This window comes from Mastacembelus armatus, chromosome 4 (assembly GCF_900324485.2).
Source record: "Mastacembelus armatus chromosome 4, fMasArm1.2, whole genome shotgun sequence".
Taxonomy (NCBI): Eukaryota; Metazoa; Chordata; class Actinopteri; order Synbranchiformes; family Mastacembelidae; genus Mastacembelus; species Mastacembelus armatus.
In genome coordinates, this window is record NC_046636.1 from 15,437,950 (window position 1) to 15,460,120 (window position 22,171).

General features: G+C 39.1%; 1 protein-coding gene across 4 annotated transcripts in view; it reads left to right on the forward strand.

The window, feature by feature from the left end:
* Positions 1-16,465, forward strand: part of ect2 (epithelial cell transforming 2) — a 57,030-nt gene extending 40,565 nt beyond the window's left edge. The window contains exons 24-26 of one of the 4 annotated variants that reach the window (XM_026305468.1): positions 1,161-1,295; positions 3,683-4,277; positions 14,834-16,465. In XM_026305468.1, coding sequence (XP_026161253.1) covers positions 1,161-1,295; positions 3,683-4,246 — 699 coding nt within the window. In that variant the 3' untranslated portion in view covers positions 4,247-4,277; positions 14,834-16,465. The remainder of the gene's footprint in view (positions 1-1,160; positions 1,296-3,682; positions 4,278-14,833) is intronic. The other 3 variants (XM_026305469.1, XM_026305470.1, XM_026305471.1) reach the window with 3 other exon arrangements.
* The last annotated feature ends 5,706 nt before the right edge of the window (positions 16,466-22,171 follow it).

The window sequence follows — 22,171 nt, forward strand, 5'->3', positions numbered from 1 at the left end:
GACAGAAGAATCAGCCAGCTTGATGCATTGGCAGATGATAGCTTATTACATGTCTTTGCTGGTAAGTTGGTTTTTAAGATGTCAATACGACACATTAATATGTTGAAAAAATGACCTAGCAATTTAAGGTGTTATTTTAGTCCTGCCAAACTGAATGACGAGGCTACTTGTAATATGATAAATTTATCATTTCACTATAAAGGGAAAAAAAAATTTACATGGAAATTGTCTTTTTAATGTATGTTTTTGTTCAAATTTTGCACTCTACTTTTTTAATAAATCATACATAATTTATAGGGCTGGATATAGGCACTGATCTTCCAATTAATACAGTCCAAAGTCGGTTTGTATCACATAAATATCATTGTTACATAAAATGTTTGAGAAGCTTTCCCTGGGAACTTCTACATTTAATACTGTTCACAGATTATGCTCCCTTGAGTTCAAAATTGCATAAAATGCACATTCTAGGCTAAATTGTAAATGCATGTCCTGTAATGAAATTGTGGATTTTTTCATTATTTATACATTTAGAAATATTATTTATTTTAAAAAATACATCATCATTTTGCATAGCTTGAGAAATACTGTTGTCCGTTATACCTATGCATGGAAGGTCAGTGGCAGATGCTTGAACTGTGCGCATCCACTTAAGGATCACAGGGTAGAAATTAAAAGTTCATTCTCACCATTGCAGTTATTTGTATTGACATCTATTACCTAGTGTGAGCAATAAGGGTAATAAGTACTAAGTGCAGGAGAAAACTGATAAAGTACAATCCCCACACTGTTCATTGGACCTCTGTGGGCTCACTTGTCCTATCCCGAGGTGATACTTCAAGATGATAAGCTTAGATTTCAGATCAGTGCATAGTCTGTTCAGTCTGTAGATATGTTTAAGTTCCCTATGAGATAACAAGTGATACAACCTATGTTATGTCTTTTACATATCACAGTCCTAACTTGAACCACTAACAAGTAACGAATCCATAAGCATAACTTGCAGCACAGACAAGTAGATGAGATGCATGAATGGCCTCAGCACTGATGCAATTAAAAAGAAACAAAATGCGTGTTTTCTTATTTACTGATGCTCAAAATAAAGACCTACAAGACAGATCATATTAATTAGTAACTTTTTGGGTGTTTGTGTGTGGCAGGTGACGCGGGCATTTTCTTTCACTAAGACCCCAAAGCGTGTGATCCAGAGGGCGTTCATGGCCAACAATACTCCAGATGAGAAAAGCCAGAAGTTGAGTTGTGAAAATCGTGTTGGCAGCAGCTCCACACTAGCTGTAAGTCTTTCTGTTTACCTTTCTGAAGAAATCATCAGTCTGTCACTCGGAAGACAATATAAGCTGTACTGATGGTATGGCCACACTAAGTTAAAGTGTGTCTTATTTGTCTTGTCTGTTTGTATTCAGGCTTCTGCAAGTGCATACATCTTTTTTTTTTTCTTTTTTTTTTTTTTTACCTTTTTCCAATTGATGTATATGTGGTGTATTTTGGCAGCTCATCACCATTTTCATGGTACCTGATGAGTACTCCCTTTTTTGACAAATAACAAAAATGCATGCACTATTTTTAGTCACATATATAAAGCTTAACACCTAAGCCTAAACATGCCTGTTTTTGTAATTTGTAAGCAGCCAGAAATGTCCAAAGTTGATTTCCACTCTAACATTTAGCCATGCACCAATTAAAACGGTGGGTGTCATTGCTGCATTGTCTCGCGTTGACGTTTTGACGAATCAACATACGTCACTCAAGATCAGCAACTAGTTCCTCTTGTACTGGAAAAGTACCTACTCCAAAATAGAAGCCAAAAAAAAAAGTCCCTGAAAACAGCATTCTAAGAAGTGTTCTCATTTCCTACGGTGTGGAGATGCATAACGGGGAAACTTCCTCCAAAGGTCCTAAGAACTACTAAAAGGTTCTGCCAGTCCCAAAATGCCTGATAACATCCTGAGCTCAAGTTGTGAAATTAATCAGGTAGTCAGTAGTGGTACAACTGTGTGTTTTGTTTTGTTTTTGTTTTTTTTGTTTTTTTAATTTTGTAAAGGATTCTCTTTTTTTAATTTGCCTCTATCCAGTTCCTTTAATACCAAAAGAGCTGGTCCATCACAGTGATAAATTTAGTCCAGCTGATCTAAGTCTGGCTAATGAAGACTGCTAAGTTATGCATTTGTTGGAGGTGGCATACAATGTTTAATTTCTACCTCTTTTTAATTTGACGTTTTTGCCTAATTTGTGAAATAATTGGCAGTAGATTTCAAACCAGGAACTGTCAATTTTTCTGGCTAAAATGACAACAGAGGTCAGATAGCAGGTTCCATTTTGAATCAAGTTGGCAAAATGCATGTTTTTCTTAACTAATGAATTACTGATACTTTTATTTATGTTTTTTTCATTTCATTAGTTTATTTTCCTCACTAGAGGAGTCATCAAATAAAAAGACTCACCTACATATACAATTAACCCTTATGTACTGTTTGGGATGTTTTCATCCACCAAAGGTCATTTTTCACTTTTAATTTGGCCATAACTGTATTTCACCATATGGGATTATTTTTGGTGACAAACCAAATCATGTACAATTTGACATTGCTAAACTCTCAACCCTCATCACTTGACATTACGCAACTGCAGTGCTGCCACAGGAGATGGGACTCGTTAGTTAGCTAATGCTAGCTTTGGACTGGAGACTGCTCATTTTGCCTTTTTTGCAACCAGGCATCTGTAGTTCATGTTAAAGCTTCAGAAGGAAGGGACAGAGAGTAAGGAGTCTTATAGCATGGATTTGTTTTGAGTCTCTCTAGAGCACCTAGCGCCTGAAAAGCAAATATGCAGAGTACCTTTAAGTAACATTCAGTGATGAGAAAGTAAAATTCATTTTATTTTCTGTGTAGATTTTACTTGTGCTTGTATGACTTCTGCAGTAGCACCATAGACACCAGTGAGGAGGCGGCTCTGTTATTGTCCTGTAGTGCCAGTGCTGTGCTGGTCATTGAAATGCATTTAAAATGTCCAGTGAGATGATTAGAAGAACCTAATGTTAAGTTATGTATTTTCTTACACAAAATACCTTAATTTTGTTTTGTTATTAAAAAGTGTGTTCTCCACCTACTTAAAGTATCCATAGGGGCTTTGGATTCAGTGGGTGGTTCAGATTTGATAAAACACCATGGAATGCTATTGTCACAACTGTAGTTAGCAGGCTAATTAAGCCAATATTGACTTCATGAGCTGGTTGGAAATGCAGTTTGCAGTTAATTTGTTTTAAATTTGAGAACTTTTGAAGGCTGTACATGTTATATCTTGCTAAACAGCCTACAGTCACCTGGTTGAACAAAACACTTAAATTATTAAACACAGGTTTAAAAGAAAACAATAATTGAATTATTTGTACATTGTAGGCTTTTCTTTTTGCCTTTTGAATTTAAATCTAAAGTGCTAGTCTTCTTAAATTTTCTTCTACAAATGCTGCTCCTCTGTTTTGCCTGAAAATATAAAACCTGACATTTCTGTGGTCCCTTCCATTGTATAGTCTAGATGAAGTCAAGTGTTTCTGAGGATTTCCTCTCTCCCTGTATTTTATTTTATCATGTTTATTCTCTCCCTTTGTCTTATATTTGATATGTTAATCTCTGCTCTATATTTGTCTCCTCTTTATGTACTCTAGATGTCTCGCTCTACCTCCACATTCAGTTTGAGTGATTCTAGCAGGAGCAGTGCTGTGGTACAACGCTCTAATTCTCTGGACCACCCTCCTGTCAGAGCCAGGGTCCCTGTGTATATCCGTACCCCCTGCAGCCCAGCTCGAAACCCCCCCCATAATCCTGGTCTCAGTGTGACTGATGAGCTGTGCCAAAGCCTTTGCCCCAACTATTGCCCTAGCAGCCAAGAGTCCAAGTCTGTCCTTTATGCTCCATTATTGACAGAATCTGTACAACCTTATTCAAGCCTAACTACATCTCAACAGTCCACCTCTTCAAACTATCTCAATTCCACTTCCATTCCAGCTATACAAAACTCCACTCTGCTCAACTCCAAAAACCCCCAGCTAAAATCTAGCCAACATGTGTCCAGGCACCTTCCTTCTTTAGGGTCTCAGCCAAGGTCCCTGGCTCTTCCATCTCCCAGTGTCAAAGGTGGGACCTTTTCTGAATCATGCAGTGATACCCAAGTCCCCCAGGGCCCAGGCAAGGCTGTCCTGACCAGTCCTCGCAGGGAGACTCTGCTCTAAGCCACCGATAAGCTCATTTCTGGAACCACATGTGAGCAATTATTATCTTATCTCAAATAGAAGGGCACCAGTACCATTTCAAATGAGTCTAATGGTTTACACCCTGTTCTGTGCTTTGAACATCTATATGGAACTGGTGCATTTGGAGTTCCAAATCAACATCCCAGAAACTGAGACCCTGCAACAATGCTATCAAAAACAGGGCCCACTACATAACTATGACCTCAAATGGTTTAATACAATGGGGTTAGAAATATTCAGTGTGGTTATAATTTTTCTCTGCACTTAAGATGGGCGAAAGGATAAAGGGCATCAGTTGTAAGAGTTGATTTGGAATACCACTGTTTCTCTGAATCACATGGGTTATTGGTGGTGGCTTGGAATGTTCTCACTAGGTGGCTGATATTCAGTATTTCTTTACATACATATTCAAAAGAGTGTAATGGAGCTGGGCTGGTGTAGAACTGGAAGTAGTATTGTCCAAGTGGAATCTTGCTTCCCCTCAAGAGAAATGACTCCTTTTAAAAGCATGCTGTAAAATATAGAATATTTTCTTTTGCTCTGAGTACAGGCAAATCCATGAACATAGAGGGTTGTTTTGATCATTACTCGGTCACATTACTGGCCATTAACTAGGTTTAAGGTGGCTTTTAGATATCGTTGTTTTAAATGCATAGATTAGTTTAAATTCCAGTTGAAAAAAATAAAATTCAAATGTCATGGCAAGACTTTAATTGGAGATGTTTTAGCTAGTTTATGCCAAAACAACTCAAAAAAATAAAATGTCAGTGTGATCATGGGAGTCAATCTATCTTCTGAGCTGTCCTCTGGTCAATGGCAGGTCACCTGTAATCTGTCCTATATTTTAAGCGCTTGTGATGGTGAGTCATTGAGCATGTTTTTGTCCCAGATTCACCTCATTGACATACTGAGGTTTCTTTGTCAGTCTGTTTCTCATAAGGTTAGATGAAATTGTGCCACTATTTCACATAAAATTGATAATAGGGACTCCACAAAATGTAAGTATTAAACCATCATTACCCTTAAAAGTCTAGTCTAGATTCCTACAGTCAAGTTTTATTAGGATATATGGGATTTTGTAGGGTACTTTAAGGATGCCTGTAATGATTTAAAACTTACTGGTAAGTGTTATACTGAATGGCATTATATGCAGAGTTGATTTAAATATTCAGCATCTGATTTATATAAAAAGGTAGTCAGTCAATAGTTGCAAAGTGCATTGCTCTTTTGTAGCCCCATAACATAAGCATGTAGAATTGCTCTTCAAAGTGTACCTTCTTCATTTTTGAACCTTGATCAAAAAGATCAAAGATCAAAATTTTTAAAAAAAATCATCTCTTGTGTACAAAAGTATTTGATGTTACTCCAAATCTTGATGAGATGCTTTTTGTTTGCTTACATGTTCTGTCAGATGTGTCTGGGATTAGATTTGGGTTCACCTGTGAAAATCTTGATTAGATAAGAATACAGTGGGTACGGAAAGTATTCAGACCCCTTTAAATTTTTCACTCTTTGTGTCATTGCAGCCATTTGCCAAAATCAAAAAAGTTCATTTTATTTCTCATTAATGTACACTCAGCACCCCATCTTGACAGAAAAAAACAGAAATGTAGAAATTTTTGCAAATTTATTAAAAAAGAAAAACTGAAATATCACATGGTCATAAGTATTCAGACCCTGTCCTCAGTATTGAGTAGAAGCATCCTTTTGAGCTAGTACAGCCATGAGTCTTCTTGGGAATGATGCAACAAGTTTTTCACACCTGGATTTGGGGATCCTCTGCCATTCTTTCTTGCAGATCCTCTCCAGTTCTGTCAGGTTGGATGGTGAACGTTGGTGGACAGCCATTTTCAGGTCTCTCCAGAGATGCTCAATTGGGTTTAGGTCAGGGCTCTGGCTGGACCAGTCAAGAACGGTCACAGAGTTGTTCCGAAGCCACTCCTTTGTTATTTTAGCTGTGTGCTTAGGGTCATTGTCCTGTTGAAAGGTGAACCTTCGGCCCAGTCTGGGGTCCTGAGCACTCTGGAAGAGGTTTTCTTCCAGGATATCTCTGTACTTGGCCGCATTCATCTTTCCTTCAATTGCAACCAGTCGTCCTGTCCCTGCAGCTGAAAAACACCCCCACAACATGATGCTCCCACCACCATGTTTCACTGTAGGGATTGTATTGGGTAGGTGATGAGCAGTGCCTGGTTTTCTCCACACATACCGCTTAGAATTAACGCCAAAAAGTTCAATCTTGGTCTCATCAGACCAGAGAATCTTATTTCTCATAGTCTGGGAGTCCTTCATGTGGTTTTTGGCAAACTCTATGCAGGCTTTCATGTGTCTTGCACTGAGGAAATGCTTCCGTCGGGCCACTCTGCCATAATGCCCCGACTGGTGGAGGGCTGCAGTGATAGTTGACTTTGTGGAACTTTCTCCCATCTCCCTACTGCATCTCTGGAGCTCAGCCACAGTGATCTTTGGGTTCTTCTTTACCTCTCTCACCAAGGCTCTTCTCCCACGATTGCTCAGTTTGGCTGGACGGCCAGGTCTAGGAAGAGTTCTGGTCATCCCAAACTTTTTCCATTTGAGGATTATGGAGGCCACTGTGCTCTTAGGAACCTTGAGTGCTGCAGAAATTCTTTTGTAACCTTGGCCAGATCTGTGCCTTGCCACAATTCTGTCTCTGAGCTCCTTGGGCAGTTCCTTCGACCTCATGACTCTCATTTGCTCTGACATGCACTGTGAGCTGTAAGGTCTTATATAGACAGGTGTGTGCCTTTCCTAATCAAGTCCAATCAGTTTAATTAAACACAGCTGGACTCCAATGAAGGAGCAGAACCATCTCAAGGAGGATCAGAAGAAATGGACAGCATGTGAGTTAAATATGAGTGTCACTGCAAAGGGTCTGAATACTTATGACCATGTGATATTTCAGTTTTTCTTTTTTAATAAATTTGCAAAAATTTCTACATTTCTGTTTTTTTCTGTCAAGATGGGGTGCTGAGTGTACATTGAGAAATAAAATGAACTTTTTTGATTTTGGCAAATGGCTGCAATGACACAAAGAGTGAAAAATTTAAAGGGGTCTGAATACTTTCCGTACCCACTGTATACCTCTCCTCTAAAAGTTTACAGAATATATCAGCTGTCTGACTGTTTTATGTATGTTTTATAGTATACTGTGATACAGGATTATTTTCAACAACTGTTAAAGTTAAGTGGGCATTTCTGAGCCATTTTTATGGGCTCCACCAAATTCACTTAAGCCATGTGGTGCACACAACTGGTGGGTGATAGAATTAAAATGCAAATGCCCCCCTGCTGGTACTGCAGCGATGATGCCACACTGCGCTGTTAGTGACTTTAGGGCAGGTTGGCAGAGTAAAATGAGACTAGCATGCCCTCCTCACATGTTATCTCATTTCTTTATGCAGTCTTTCATAGACTAATGGCATTGGTGCCACTCCCTCAGGTTTGATGTACAGCCTGTGGAGCCAGTAAAAGTCAGTTGTGATCATCCCCTCAGTAATTCACTCCGGTTAAAATCCCCTTATGGGTAAAATTCAGTGTTGAGAGTAGAACACCTCTGCAGGACATTGGGAGTATATCTTGGAATAAGAATAAGGCTTGGAGTTTTTTGATGTGTGTGAGTGTGTCTGTAGACTGGCCAAGTCTCAGATGTTTTCATACACATTTGCATAACACAAGTGTAAATTAGAATTGAAGTTATGACAGGTGTTTAATGAGAGTTCGATATGTTGAATTATATCCAGTGCTGTCCTTGACATGGCCGTCCTCTCAAGTTAAGGCAGCCTGTTAATCTATTCTTTTTTTTTTTTTTTTTTGTCCAAATCATCCACTTTCTGAATCCCTCAAGCACCACTTGCTAACATATAATGGTTGCTGCGTGCGCGCGCGTGTGCATAGATGTAAGTGTAAAAAGCCAGGTGGGAAGCTACTGAAGTGTGGTTGTGATGGGAAAAGTTGCCACAGTTTGGCTTGGAAAGCAGAGGGGTGCCGGTGTTTGTCTTTTTGCAAATGATGCTGGAGCACATAAACTGACCTTGTTCTTCATATGCACACTTGACTGTGTGGTAGAAATTTCTTTAAGTTTGAGAGTTGCTAATTCTCAGAAACAACCACAAGTGTGATGAATCATCTCAGTTTAATCACGGGCCCGGAGAGGACGTCCTTGCAAAAAGTCCCCTCCCGTCTGTGTTACAAGAGTAGTTTATATACCATACGTCAAACTAATCCTGAACAGACCCCCACATTGTTTGTTCAGATACTATCTTCAGTCTTCTTACCATCAAAGAAACCAATTGTTGGCAGTTATTTACAACTTCCTACCCTAAAACACTAAACCAATAAAACAGACAGAACCACATAACATGAAAGGGTCAAGCAAACATTCAACCCCCACATTGGTTTAAGTTAGTGACCATTTGCTCTGTCGTAAAATCCCACATTCCCCCCTTTTGACACAGTGTCAACACATTCAAGACAAGACATTAACAAAATGTTACATCATTAATCAGGGTCTTTCCATATCTAGATCACTGTCATTGTATGGGTTTCCCGGGGCCCAATCATTTAACTGTATTTCAGCAGTATTTGTCGATTCAGTTGGTAAGCTAACATAAAGTGAAGTGTATTCTCCTCCAAGTACTCCTCCTAACCATTTATACATCAGGGCCCGCATGCAAGTGAGTGCACATGTACAAAAACACATGAGCATACTAAACATAATAACTACAGGGATTAAAATTTGCACAATTCCAGCACCCCAAGGACCAAACTTATCTGATAACCAATTTCTAAAACTGAAACCCGAAGATTCGGATGGCCCAAAAGCATCCCGAATCCGTTGTAATGTTGCTATAACATTTGTCATATTATCAGAATTGTCAGGAATGAGAGTGAATCACACATTTTTTACAAAAATTTTCAGAAAACACTGAAATATCCTGGTGCATACCAAAATCTATTTACAATATCCACCATCCCCCCTTTTGACGCATGGTCAGGCCCATGAGTCAATTTTGCCAAGAAGGGAAATATGGATCTAGGGAGCACCGGGAGCCCAGTAGGGCTAACCCAGATACCCGAGGGAAGTTGTGTGCACCCTTTTCTTTTCCAGGCAGTTTGCTCACCCACATCAGCTCCTGTCTGTAATAAGGAGACATCATCAAGGGAAAAAACATTTTCCTGAATAGACAGGGGCATCTGTAGAATTGGGGAGACAGGTGAATTTGCTGCTGCCTTAGCTGCTCCATCCGCAGTTGCATTCCCCTGCGAGATGTGATCAGTAGCACCAGTGTGGGCCTGGCATTTACACACTGCTACTGAAGTAGGGAGCAATAAGGCATTCAGAAGATTAATAATGAGAATTCTGTGAGCAATAGGTTTACCCGTTGAGGTGAGGAAACCTCTGTTCTTCCACAAAGCATGGAAGTTGTGACAAACATTAAATGCATATTGAGAGTCAATGTAGACTGTGATGCGTTTTCCGGTACCCAAAATGAAAGCTCTGGTTAGGGCAAACAACTCTGCAGCCTGAGCTGATAAGTGAGAGGGCAATCTAGCACTTTCAATTATATCATATTCAGTACAGACTGCATAAGCAACACATGGTGCCCCATTTGATGGGTTCCTCATTGAAGACCCATCAACAAAGAATACAGCTTCAGCATTAACCAAAGGTGTGTCAAATAAATCATCACGTGGATTAGCTGTAGCTTCTACAAGCTCTAAGCATGAATGAGGCTCTCCGTCTTCAGCTGTAGGGAGCAAGGTTGAAGGGTTAAGAACAGTGCAGCGTTTGAGAGTAACATGTGACATTGTTAATAAAATATTCTGCCAGTGTATCTGTCTAGCTGGTGTAAGATGAGCTGTTTTTGCTTGCAGAATGAGAGAGTGGACTGCATGGGGGACATGTACTGTAAGAGGACTCATGGCAACAATATCAGTTGTAGCTAAGACAGCTTCAGTAGTAGCTGCTACTGCTCTCAAACATGGTACCATACCTCTCTCTGTTATAGAAAGATATTTTGAATAATAACCTATGGGTCGTTGTTTGTCACCATGTTGCTGGGTGAGGACAGCAGACATGAAGCCATTTCGTTCAGATACATATAAATTAAATGGTTTAGTGTGGTCTGGAAGTCCTAGACAGGGTGTGCTTGACAAGGCCTGTTTTAGTTCTGTGAAAGCAGTCTCAGCAGTCAAAGTCCAAGTCAAATCGTCAGTCATGGCCAAATGTTTTCCCCCATGTGTGATGTCATTAAGGGGTTGGGAGATCGCCGCATAGTTACGAATCCATGGACGGCAATAGCCTGCTAATCCTAAAAATGACATCATTTGTTTTTTATTTCGCGGTTTTGGTACATCCAGAATTGCTTGGATGCATTCAGGACCCAATTTGCGACCCTCCGGAGTTAAAATATGGCCAAGATAGCGCACAGATTGTGAGACAAGTTGTAATTTGTCTTTTGAAACCTTGTGGCCGTTTTCTGCCAGAAAACTTAGTAGAGACACTGTGTCTGTTTGGCATGCTAGCTTTGTTGGGGAACATATTAACAAATCATCAACATACTGCACTAGTGTGCTACCACATGGTCTCTCCCAATGTGAGAGGTTTTCAGCCACTGCCACTGTGAACAGAGTAGGATTTGAAGAAAACCCTTGGGTCATGCGAGTCCATGTGTAACGTTTACCATTGAAAGTGAATGCAAACCAGAACTGTGAGTCAGGATGAACAGGAATGCTAAAATATGCATTTGCTAAATCAATAACAGAATACCAACGAGTATCCCCCGGAATTTGAGACACTAGTGTTATTACGTTTGGAACTGTAGGAGCCACTTGGTGAACAGCTGCATTCACGGCTCTGAGGTCCTGAACCGGCCTCCAACTACCATTTGGTTTCTTTACAGGCAAGATTGGGGTGTTGCAGGGTGACTGAGGACATTCCACAATAGCACCTTTATCTATCAGTGACTGAATGACAGGAGCAATGCCTTCAACAGCTTCAGGACACAGTGTATACTGTTTTTTACAAGGCCTAAAATTAGACTTTGGCTGTACAACAACAGGAGTTGCACCTTTTATTTCCCCAAAATCAAACTTACTTGTAGCCCACAATTTGCTAGGTACTGTTGAAAGTAATGCTTCCTCAGCAGCCGTCAGAGGCATAAGGAGTAACGGTTCTTTATGCTGTGAATACAACCTATGAATAGATCGTGTAACTGGTACTAGGATATGTAAGGAGCAGGATGTAATGTTCAATGATTTGCAATGTAATCTACCATCACACTCTGGCTGCCAGTCTGTAACCTCTAGGGCTGTTTTAACCCACGAACCTATATCTTCCCAGGACTGATATGGTTGCTTTGTCAATGCAGTGTGTGGGACACAACCCCTTTCTGTAAACACAGCTAATTGTGACTTAGAGAGGCTTACTACAGCTGCTGCACAGTTGTGTCCAATTAATACTGAGGTTATTTCCAGTGTGTCTTTGTCAGTTGTAGCCCAAGCTTCTTCATATGTGATACAGTGGGTACGGAAAGTATTCAGACCCCTTTAAATTTTTCACTCTATTTAACCACATGCTGTCCATTTCATTTCATTTCTCAGGTGAAATTTGAGTTTTTTTCTCAGTCTCGGTTTTCGCTGGTTTAGGGGTTATGTAAAGAGAAGACAGGTCAGGATAGAGTTGTTCAGATTCACTTTCTTGTTCTTCGTCTGAACTTCCCTGTGACTGGGCACTTGCTGCTGCAGCCACCTGGGCTCTGATAGGCTGTGCTGCTGCTGGACCCCCCATGGGCATAGCGACAGCATATGGAGGAGGCAGGTTACCCTTTCTTACTCTACGTTTCTGTTTTCCCTTCTTAACTTCCTCACCATCAGACTTTGCTAATTTTACCATCAACCCTGCAGTGGATTTCTTTTCTTTCACCTCTGCCTCCCTTTCCCATTTCTGGAAAGAGTGCCAATTTATTTTCTTCCCTTTTCTTTTCTTTGTCACTTCCGCTTCTCTTTCTTCCAGCAATACTCTACACCGCTTCAAACAGTCTGTGCTAAGTGTGCCTTGCAATGGAAACACCCCTTCAGTAATGGCGTGCCATAGTGGAATCTCCTCAACTGCACATTTACCCCATTTCTCTGTCATTATTTTAGCAGGGCCTGTCAGAGGGTCAGATAGGATTTCTAATTTCCCCGGATTATTCCCCATATTCCTAGACTCACTGGGACTGGTGCTTACACTTTCATTGGGCTTATAACACACACACAATAAATTCTCATTCACTCTGATCTTCCCATCTCATCGTATGGTCGGATCTTATCAGACAAACACTAACTTTGGGTAACTTTCTTCAGCCAGGTAGTTTGTATGACACTTTCGTTCCGAGCAACGTACCCTTATTGTACACACATTGTGCATACAAGACACTGAAGGAGTCACCACAAAGCTTATAAAATTATCACCACATTCACACGCCCAATTTATTTCTAAGAATAATAGACAATAATACCCTCACTCCTCAGAGACAATAATAGCTTACTCCTCATTACTTACTTCTCAGTAACAACATTAACAATAACAGCTTACTTTTCATAAACAACAATATCGTACTTTCCATTAACAATCAGAGCTTACTTCGTCAGTACTGTCTTAATTTTTTCATGTTTGCCACGTACGGGTCGTTTCCTTAATAAACCATATGGCTTCCCGAAGGAAGACTTACGTTTGTAATCCTCAGCCAGTGGGGTTTTCTCGTTGTTTCTTGTTTTTTTATTCTTTTTTGGTTTTCGTTTTTTAGGATTATTTTTTCATCATCTGGCGTCTGTCCCTCAGACACACTGGTCTCATTACCAGGAGGGATTACAAAGATCACGTGATTACCAAATACACACACCTAGGGTTTTCTTTGACGCAGACCAAAAACATACCAAAAAACATACAGAAGAAATGATTCATAACACTGTACTCACTCAGTAAATGAATGGAGCATCCACTGTCCGCCACCCGTTCTGACCTCAGGCGGGATCCAGGTCCTCCGTTTGTCGGAGCGGAATTGTTTAGTGTTCTAAGTGTTTTAACTTTTACCACCGGTGGTTTCCTTCGGTCTAGAACAGGCGCCAGTCAGTGGCATGTCCATCCCATCCTCGTCGCCAAATTGTGGTAGAAATTTCTTTAAGTTTGAGAGTTGCTAATTCTCAGAAACAACCACAAGTGTGATGAATCATCTCAGTTTAATCACGGGCCCGGAGAGGACGTTCTTGCAGAAAGTCCTCTCCCGTCTGTGTTACAAGAGCAGTTTATATACCATACGTCAAACTAATCCTGAACAATTGTTTGTTCAGGTACTATCTTCAGTCTTCTTACCATCAAAGAAACCAATTGTTGGCAGTTATTTACAACTTCCTACCCTAAAACACTAAACCAATAAAACAGACAGAACCACATAACATGAAAGGGTCAAGCAAACATTCAACCCCCACATTGGTTTAAGTTAGTGACCATTTGCTCTGTCGTAAAATCCCACAACTGCAAAGCAGTTTGTATAACAATCTACCTAGTTGCACCTTGTGTGTTGGAAATCTGGATGGAGTTGACTGGGTCAGTCAATACTCAAAACTTCTTTGTTCTAAATAGTAATATCTTGTCCTGCTAACTAAACTTCAAACTAAATACTGCTGAACCTGGAAGTTAATTTATGCTCTCTAGTCGACTGTTCAGTCCAAACTGGGCTTTAATTATATATATACAGTGGGTACGGAAAGTATTCAGACCCCTTTTAAATTGTGATAATTCAGTTTTTCTTTTTTAATAAATTTGCAAAAATTTCTACATTTCTGGTTTTTTCTGTCAAGATGGGGTGCTGAGTGTATATTTAATGAGAAATAAAATGAACTTTTTTGATTTTGGCAAATGGCTGCAATGACAGAGTGAAAAATATAAAGGGGTCTGAATACTTCCCACTACCCACTGTATGTATGTATGTATGTATGTATGTATGTGTATATATACACGTACGTGTGTGTGTGTGTGTGTGTATATATATATATATATATATGTATGTGTGTGTATGTATATATATATATATATATGTATATATGTGTGTATGTATGTGTATATATGTATGTGTATATATGTATGTATGTATATATATGTATGTATGTATATATATGTATATATGTATGTATATATATGTATGTATGTATATATATGTATGTATGTATATGTATGTATGTATGTATATATACCGTCTGTCCTATATCTGTTCTCTGTAACTCAATCTGTGTCGCTGTCTCTCTGTATGTCTCTCGCTCCTGTCTGTCTCGCTATCTCTCTCTCGCTCTCTCTCTGTCGATCTCTCTCTCTCTCATCTGTCTCTTCTCTCTCTCCTCTACTCTCTCTGTTTCTCTATTTCCTTTTTCCTGCCCGTGTGTTTGCTTGCTCCCCGCCCTTCCCCGCGTACCCTGTTCCCCTTCGCCCCAGGCAAGACTTATTCCTCTTCTAAGAGGTTTCTTGCACTTCTTTTTTCTTTATACTCCTCTTTTTTTCATTTACAGGCACACCATTCCCCCTCCATGGTCAATCTGTCTTCCATGTTTGAAAAGAAGTACCACACATTCAGTCGGTCGACCACCCACCTCTACTGAGACGCTTCTGTTTGGGAGCACTATCAGGGACTGACCCATCTGTTCACTTCCTTCGCCTTGGCTAACACTCACTGCAAGATCTGACTGGACAGGTCTATACATGTAAAATTAAAGCTCATGAAGTATGGCAAACTAGTATTTGTCCGTACTCGAGCTCTCCACAGACTTTCCAGATACAGAAGAAATGGCACTTGGTTGTATTTGAAAAAATACACTGAAGCCAGGGACATCAGTCTGATATTTAACCGTATCAAAATTGTCCAGCTGCTGTTAGTGCTTTCGACCTGGAACATGGACCAGTAAAGTTAAAACAATAAACCAGTTGTTTATCAGCATGACACCTATCATGCCATATATCCAACTAAAATTAGTCTGTGGTAATGAGACCTTGCAAGTAAAACAAAACCATTCCTGATCTGGTGAGGCAGTGTAGTGCATCTTTTCAAAAATACCAGTGCTTGAAATAAGATGATCACTAACAGATAACTGGAATGGTTATGTGTGTGTATGAGTGATTACCCCAAGTTCTGATAAGGTTTGCCTTACTCTTAAAAAATGAAGGATTTTTTTGTTTATAGATCATCTTGACTTAATTTCTCTGTTAATGTGCTTTACTAGACACTTTTTACCTGATTTGTTGCCAAGGAAATGAGATGTCTTGTCCTCCAGGTTATGTGGATTTTCTGCGTGTCCACCAATGTCTCTGGTTACACATTTTTCTTTAGAGAAGTAACAAATTAACAAAGATAACTGGTAACACATACAGGTTGCTAAGCATCTAGCAAGTTTTATGTACTACTTAAATATACAGTGTTGACTTCTCTTGACCTTTACTGTGTCATGGCTTTTTAAAAATTATTTTACTTTCCAAGAGACATACTAACTGACATTTAATGGTGTTTTATTGTAGTGGGATAGATTTAAGTTCATTTGATATAATACTTGTAATTAAGTCACCATCTTAATGTAAACCTATGATAGCTTCCAGCTTTTATAAAGCCTCATTTGTATCTGGGTGGGAAGAAGAAAGGTACATATGCTCTTCTTCCCTGTACACCCATGTACATTTTAAAAGATGTTTCCTGTGTGTACTTTTGTCTGTATTCAAGAAGGGATGCTACGCCAATGAACATATTTATTCTTAATGAAGACATTTTATACGTTTTCTTGCTTGACTTGCTATTTGTTTTTTTTCCCGTTTTTACTGAGCTTCATCTGTCATTCCATCTCTGTATTAAATGCAGTTAAACATGTACTCATAAGGTTTAAGCCTTTTCAGTGCTGTTTCTTTCATCACCAGAATATGAAAAAATTAATTCCTTTCATATGTCAGGGGAGTTGACTAAATATGTCCAGTCTTTTGTGTGGAAAATAAACTTCTATTTCCTCTCTATGTCCTGGAGTTAGGTTTTCTGTGTATGTCCTTGTCAGAAAAGCCTAACAAAACATGTTGAAATGTAAATTCTGATCTAAAAGCTGATCTTGATTCTGCTGCAATGACCCTTATTTGCTTTCCTCAATATAATCAATTATTCACCAATCATACTGCTTCAGAAAGGCTAAAAATATTTGATTTGCAAAATACTCTTAGAGCTTTCCATTCATCTTTGGCATCTTTGAAGGCCTGATTGTGATTTACATACTACTTTGAAGAGAGCTCATGAATGCTCCTCAGTAATCGTTTGTACTTCTTGATGATGTGTGAGTTACTTCAGAAGTTTATGCATCACCCTTCACAAAATGTGAACTTTTTCAGTTTCAAATTCTCTTCATAGATATGAGCTGCTGTTTAAAATTCAGTTTTGAGCCAACAGTGTCAGTTGGGTCTTTGAAGAAATTAAGCCCATTCCTAAAAAGGTGAATGAATAACCAACAGGCATTGTCTTTAGGGTTAGCTTTTAACTGTGGTAAGATGAATAGTTTTTGAAGTGCTTGTATAATTTTGTAACAATAAAATCAGACTACCAGAAACAGATACCACAGCTATTCTTTTGTGGTGTCTTTTTGATTACGGCAGAATAAAATGTTTAACTTGGATTCGTCAGGAAGGTTAGAACATTTTCTCCCCATGGAGCCTGCCCAGCATCTTACCAAATGTGACTATTATCAGCCCTCATTATCAATTCTTAATAGCAGTCACTTCCCGGCATCAAAGGGTAAATCTGGTTGATTTTAACACCAGCTCATTACAACAGTAGTATGAACAAGTTGGAATTGCCAATATTAACTCATAGTCAGAGACTATTTTTACACATATAAGATTAGATTCTCTATATGGTTTAAACCTAATCCTAACATTAACTCTATCTAGTCTACAATGTCGTTGATCATGCTACAAAAGGGCTAAAACATTTATCGATATATTTCTCAAAAAAAAAAAAAAAAAAAAAAAACTTCTGGATTTCATTTGTATATTAGTATGGGGAAAGTAGCCCAGTATTTGTTTTAACACTTCATAGATACTCATTACCCATAACATTTAAACTATTTTCCTTGATGGTCCATTTTGCTGTTACCTATCCAGAATGCTGTAGGTACTATGGAGCATGAAATTTCAATTATAATACATTGCATAATAGAACTATTTATACATCTATAAACCCATGTCATCTTGGAGATAAAATGGGTTTCCTTTGTCAGTGATGCAATACTCCAAATAATTGGTTTAGTGTATTCCTTCATTGCTGGAAATGTTTCTGACTTCTAAGGAAACTGATTCACTGATAGTTGTATCTATGTATCATTTCTTTCTAGCCATTATGAAATTTGACATTGTTCAGCTACTTAAGATTTCAGTAGTGTATGTTTAATGTTCACAAATTGTGTTGAACTTGATGAATCTAAATCAAAAATTTAGTAATGTAATGTTAACTATTAACTAATTTAACTTTGACACAGCTGACTCAAAATAAGTGCTGTTGTAATTCTGTGCTTCATTTTTGCACATCGTGTTAATACGCCGCCTGCAGAGCCAAACCTTCGATACGTATCCTTTTGCCCTGTGATTAACTATAATCATATTAGCCAACCTGACTGACTTCCTCACACTGAGCCAAGGTGTTTTTTGTGTTTTAATTTTAGCCGCATTAGTATTTATGTCATCCTGGCAGGCTGGAGGCAAGAGAAGTGCTCCTGTTTTGTCCTCTTCATATGCAACCTCTTCAAAGCATTATAAGATAATCTGTGTCTCTTTGAAAAAGCACGGGAAGTGCCCAGCTGCCAGCTGGAGGTAGAGTGCCATGCATGCCCAGGGCTAGGTGAGACCAGGGAATAGCCACAATGAAAAGGCACCTCTTCACAGAGGACGCTAACTTTTTTCATATTTGCCTTTGCTTTCACTTCAAAGTGGCTCGGACTGACTAAGACTGAAATGAAAAGGAAGACAGGCTAAAAGGAAGGGGGGGGGCAAAATGTTCAAAATATAGCAATGTCTCAATGAATATTGTAATTGGGCAAAATGTCTTCATACAAATACTGTTCTCAGTGCATTAATATTTGAGAGGAATACATTTCCCCTCCACAAACAGATTACACAGTGGAGACAGTCAGAGAGGGCAGTTTGACTTCCCTCAGTGGAAAGTGAGGGTGTGGATATTGGACCTATCATGTAAAAGAGTTCTCCACAGTGATTGAAGTTTTCATTTTCAGCAAAACGTTCTCTTCTTTAACCTCAACCCAAAACTTAGCCTAACTTTAAGAAAATCTGGGGGTATTCCAGACAAGTCAGCTTTTATGTGAGTATAGAACATTTGAATGCAGTGGCATTTTCTTCCAGAGGCCAAGGGAGGTCATGTTTTTAGTAAATATCCATCCATCCATTTTCTATACCCGCTTATTCCTTAACCAGGGTCACAGGGATCTGCTGGAACCTATCCCAGCTCTCTTTCTGATGGAAGGCAGGGGTACACCCTGGACAGGTCACCAGCCCATCTCATCTCACAAAGACAAACAACCACACACATTCCTATGGGCAGTTTAGAGTCGGCAGTTAACCTAACATGCATGTTTTTTGGACTGTGGAAGGAAACTGGAGTACCCGGAGTAAACCCACACAAGCACAGGGAGAACATACAAACTCCACACAGAACTAACCACTCAGCCACCATGCTGCCCTAGTAAATATTTAAGCTTTTATTATTATTTTAAATTTTACATTATTACATTATGTAAATGTTCCATTATGTATTATTATGTAAATGTTCAATTTTTCAAATTGTTTAAAGTACTGTAAAAATCTTTGAGAGTTTCATGCAGAAGTTTTAGTTCAGTTTGTATTGATTTTAAATTGACTTGATACATGTTATATGAGTACTGAGAAGCCCCATTCTCCACACCTGTGTGTAAGTGTATGTATGTGCGTGTGTGTTTGCATGTGTATGTGTGTACACGTAGAGTGAGGACATTTTGGCTGGCCCTCACCTTTAACACTTGGTTTCAGGGTTAATGTTAGGATTAGGTTTAAATTAGGGTCAGAATTTGTGTTAGGCATTTACTTATGGTGGTTAGAGTAAGGGAATGCCTTATATCAGTGAGAGTCCTCACAAAGAAAGCAGTACAAGTGTGTGTCTGTGAGAGTCAGGGAGAGCAGTCATGTGATTCCTGGTGGACTATGGCTGTCCTTCACGCCATCCCTACACTCTTTGGAGCACAGAGCCCAGTGGAATATTGAACAGCACTGATATGCTTTCAATATCGTTTTTCTGTGCTTAGATTTAACAACCAATCACTTAAGTGGTAAAGGAAAACCCCTCTATCTACGCAGTCACTGTTACTCATTTTACAGCAGCTGGAGGCTAGATGCAAGGCTGGGTTACATGCCAGGAAAAGTGGGCAGCCTTGGACTCAAATTCACAAGTTCAGTATTTGTATGGTTTGTGGACTGGTACATTAATTGTTTTATATAGTTTTTACTGTTTTTCAGAGCACAGTAGAGACAGACAGGAAAGCAAGGTGAGATAGAGGGGGAGGTTGTCAAGCACAGTCGAGGCACAATGGTACATGGGCACACACCAAAACCACTCAGCACTCTGGGTCACCGATTCCATTACTGTATAGTATAGTGAAAAGAGTTATTGGTAGCTGCAATCACACCTTTTCTCCTAATTGGCTTTTTTGAGTAAATTGTAGGGATTTTCTGTGCAAGAATATGTTATCAAATTCAGTTTATGAAGCTTCAGCTGGTGGCATTACTGTTTTATTGAAATCTTCTGTTCTTCTGTCAGAATAGAAGTACTAGGCAGCTTTAGGGTGTGTAACTGTGTGAATGTGATCAGTGGGAAAAAAGTATCTTCTCAGTGTACCTGCATTTAAAGATTGAAAACACCATACTAATGCAGTGTATCAGAAACATTGTGTAATTAAAAATGCTAATTTCATGTTTTTCAAAATGGCTTTGGGATACAGTCTTGAAGGGATCTGTTATCATTAGGAAGCGACACTTTTAATGAAAGTGTTGCAAATGGTAATGGAGAGGTAGAGTAAGATGCATCTGCAATGAAAAGACTTCATTTTAGTTATGTAATGTGGGTGAAAAAAACATTCTTGGTAAAGCTTAGGATAAAATGTAACATCAAAACTCTTACCATCTACCTCTGAGAAATCCCACAATTAAACTTTTTTGGCTGGGCCAGTTAAGCAGCTCACTCTTATCTGACTTGAGGAGCAGAAAATAATGATAGTCTTAAACATTGCAATGAGATTGGCTAAGAGAATCAGAGAAATGGAATCTAAATCCATATTAAACAGAATATCGTTCACTACTCTAGTACATTCAGGGGATTGACAGGCCCTCAGAGCAGATTGAAAGGGTTCAAATGTGGACGTAAAACTCCTCAGACACAACTCTTTCTTGTAGTTGAAAAGGATGGAAATTTAGAGACTGGATCAAGGAGCAGTTTCCTAAGTAAAGGTTTAACCAAAGCAGTTTTAAAATCAGCACAAGCAGTGCCAGTTATAATATATAATAATAATTTAGCACTGTTAGTCTCCAAACTGAACAAAGATCTTTGAAAAGTTTAGCTGGTAGAACCTTCCCAGCACAGAAATTTGTTACTTCAAGGCTAGATTACTGTAACTCATTACTATCTGGATGTCCCAGAAATTCCATAAAAAGCCTCCAGTTAATCCAGAATACCAGCCAGAGTTCTGACAGGACCTAGCAAGAGAGATCGTATTTATCCTTTCTCTTCATTGGCTCCCTGTAAAATCCAGAATAGAATTTAAAATCCTTGCCTCACATACGAATCCGGTCATGATCAAGATCCTTCATACCTTAAAGACCTCATAGTACCATATTATCCCAATAGACCACTTCGTTCTCAGAGTGCAGGTCTACTTGTGGTTCCCAGAGTTTCCAAAAGTAGAATGGGAGGCAGAGCCTTTACCTATAAAGCTCCTCTCCCGTGGAACCAGCTTGCAGTCTGGGTTCAGTAGGCAGACACCCTCCAAACATTTTAGATTAAACTGAATTGGTAGATGATCAGGAATGCAGGTAGTAGGTCTAGAAGCTGACACTGGACAGCCACTTTCACCAGGCACCCATGTATCGGCACACATTGGTGTGTGCAATGCCAGCAGTTTGAGGCTGGTTGTGCAGACCTTTACTGCAGGTCACAGATTCAACATAATGTTCTTCTGGAGATGATGACCTAATTTTGTATCTAATAACATCTATTATTGTACATTCTGACTATGCCTATTTTATAGATAATGTGTAATGCACATGCTGCACAATACTTTGAAATGTCTTATAGGGTTAAACATTTCAATTAATCTTCATGGAAACACCTGAGATCCTTAACTAATATCACATTTAGTCATCTTAATGTTTTGTGTATTTTAATGGTAGTATTAATAGTCTGTATGAAAAAATGTCTGAGTTGTTCTTTTTTGTGTTAGCTGATGGTAGTGCCAGGGTGTGGGTGCACACCTCTAAATGTATTGCTTTTCCAGTATTGTCCACTTCAATCCACAAGAGGGTTGGACATACTAATAGGAAATGCTATTGTGGATGTGCGTCACTATCTCACAAATTATCAAACTGTCTCCTGCAGTAAAGATAATAACTAATGAAATCAGGAAGAGAGAGAATCTGTGAGAATTGTGATGATATTATTGACACTCTGCATGCCATAAAGACTTGGTGGTTAGTACTGCTGCCTCACAACAAGAAGGTTTCTGGTTTGAAACCCAGAAGGGGCCAATCTGTGCAGAGTTTGCATGTTCTCCCTGTGGTTGCATGGGTTTTCT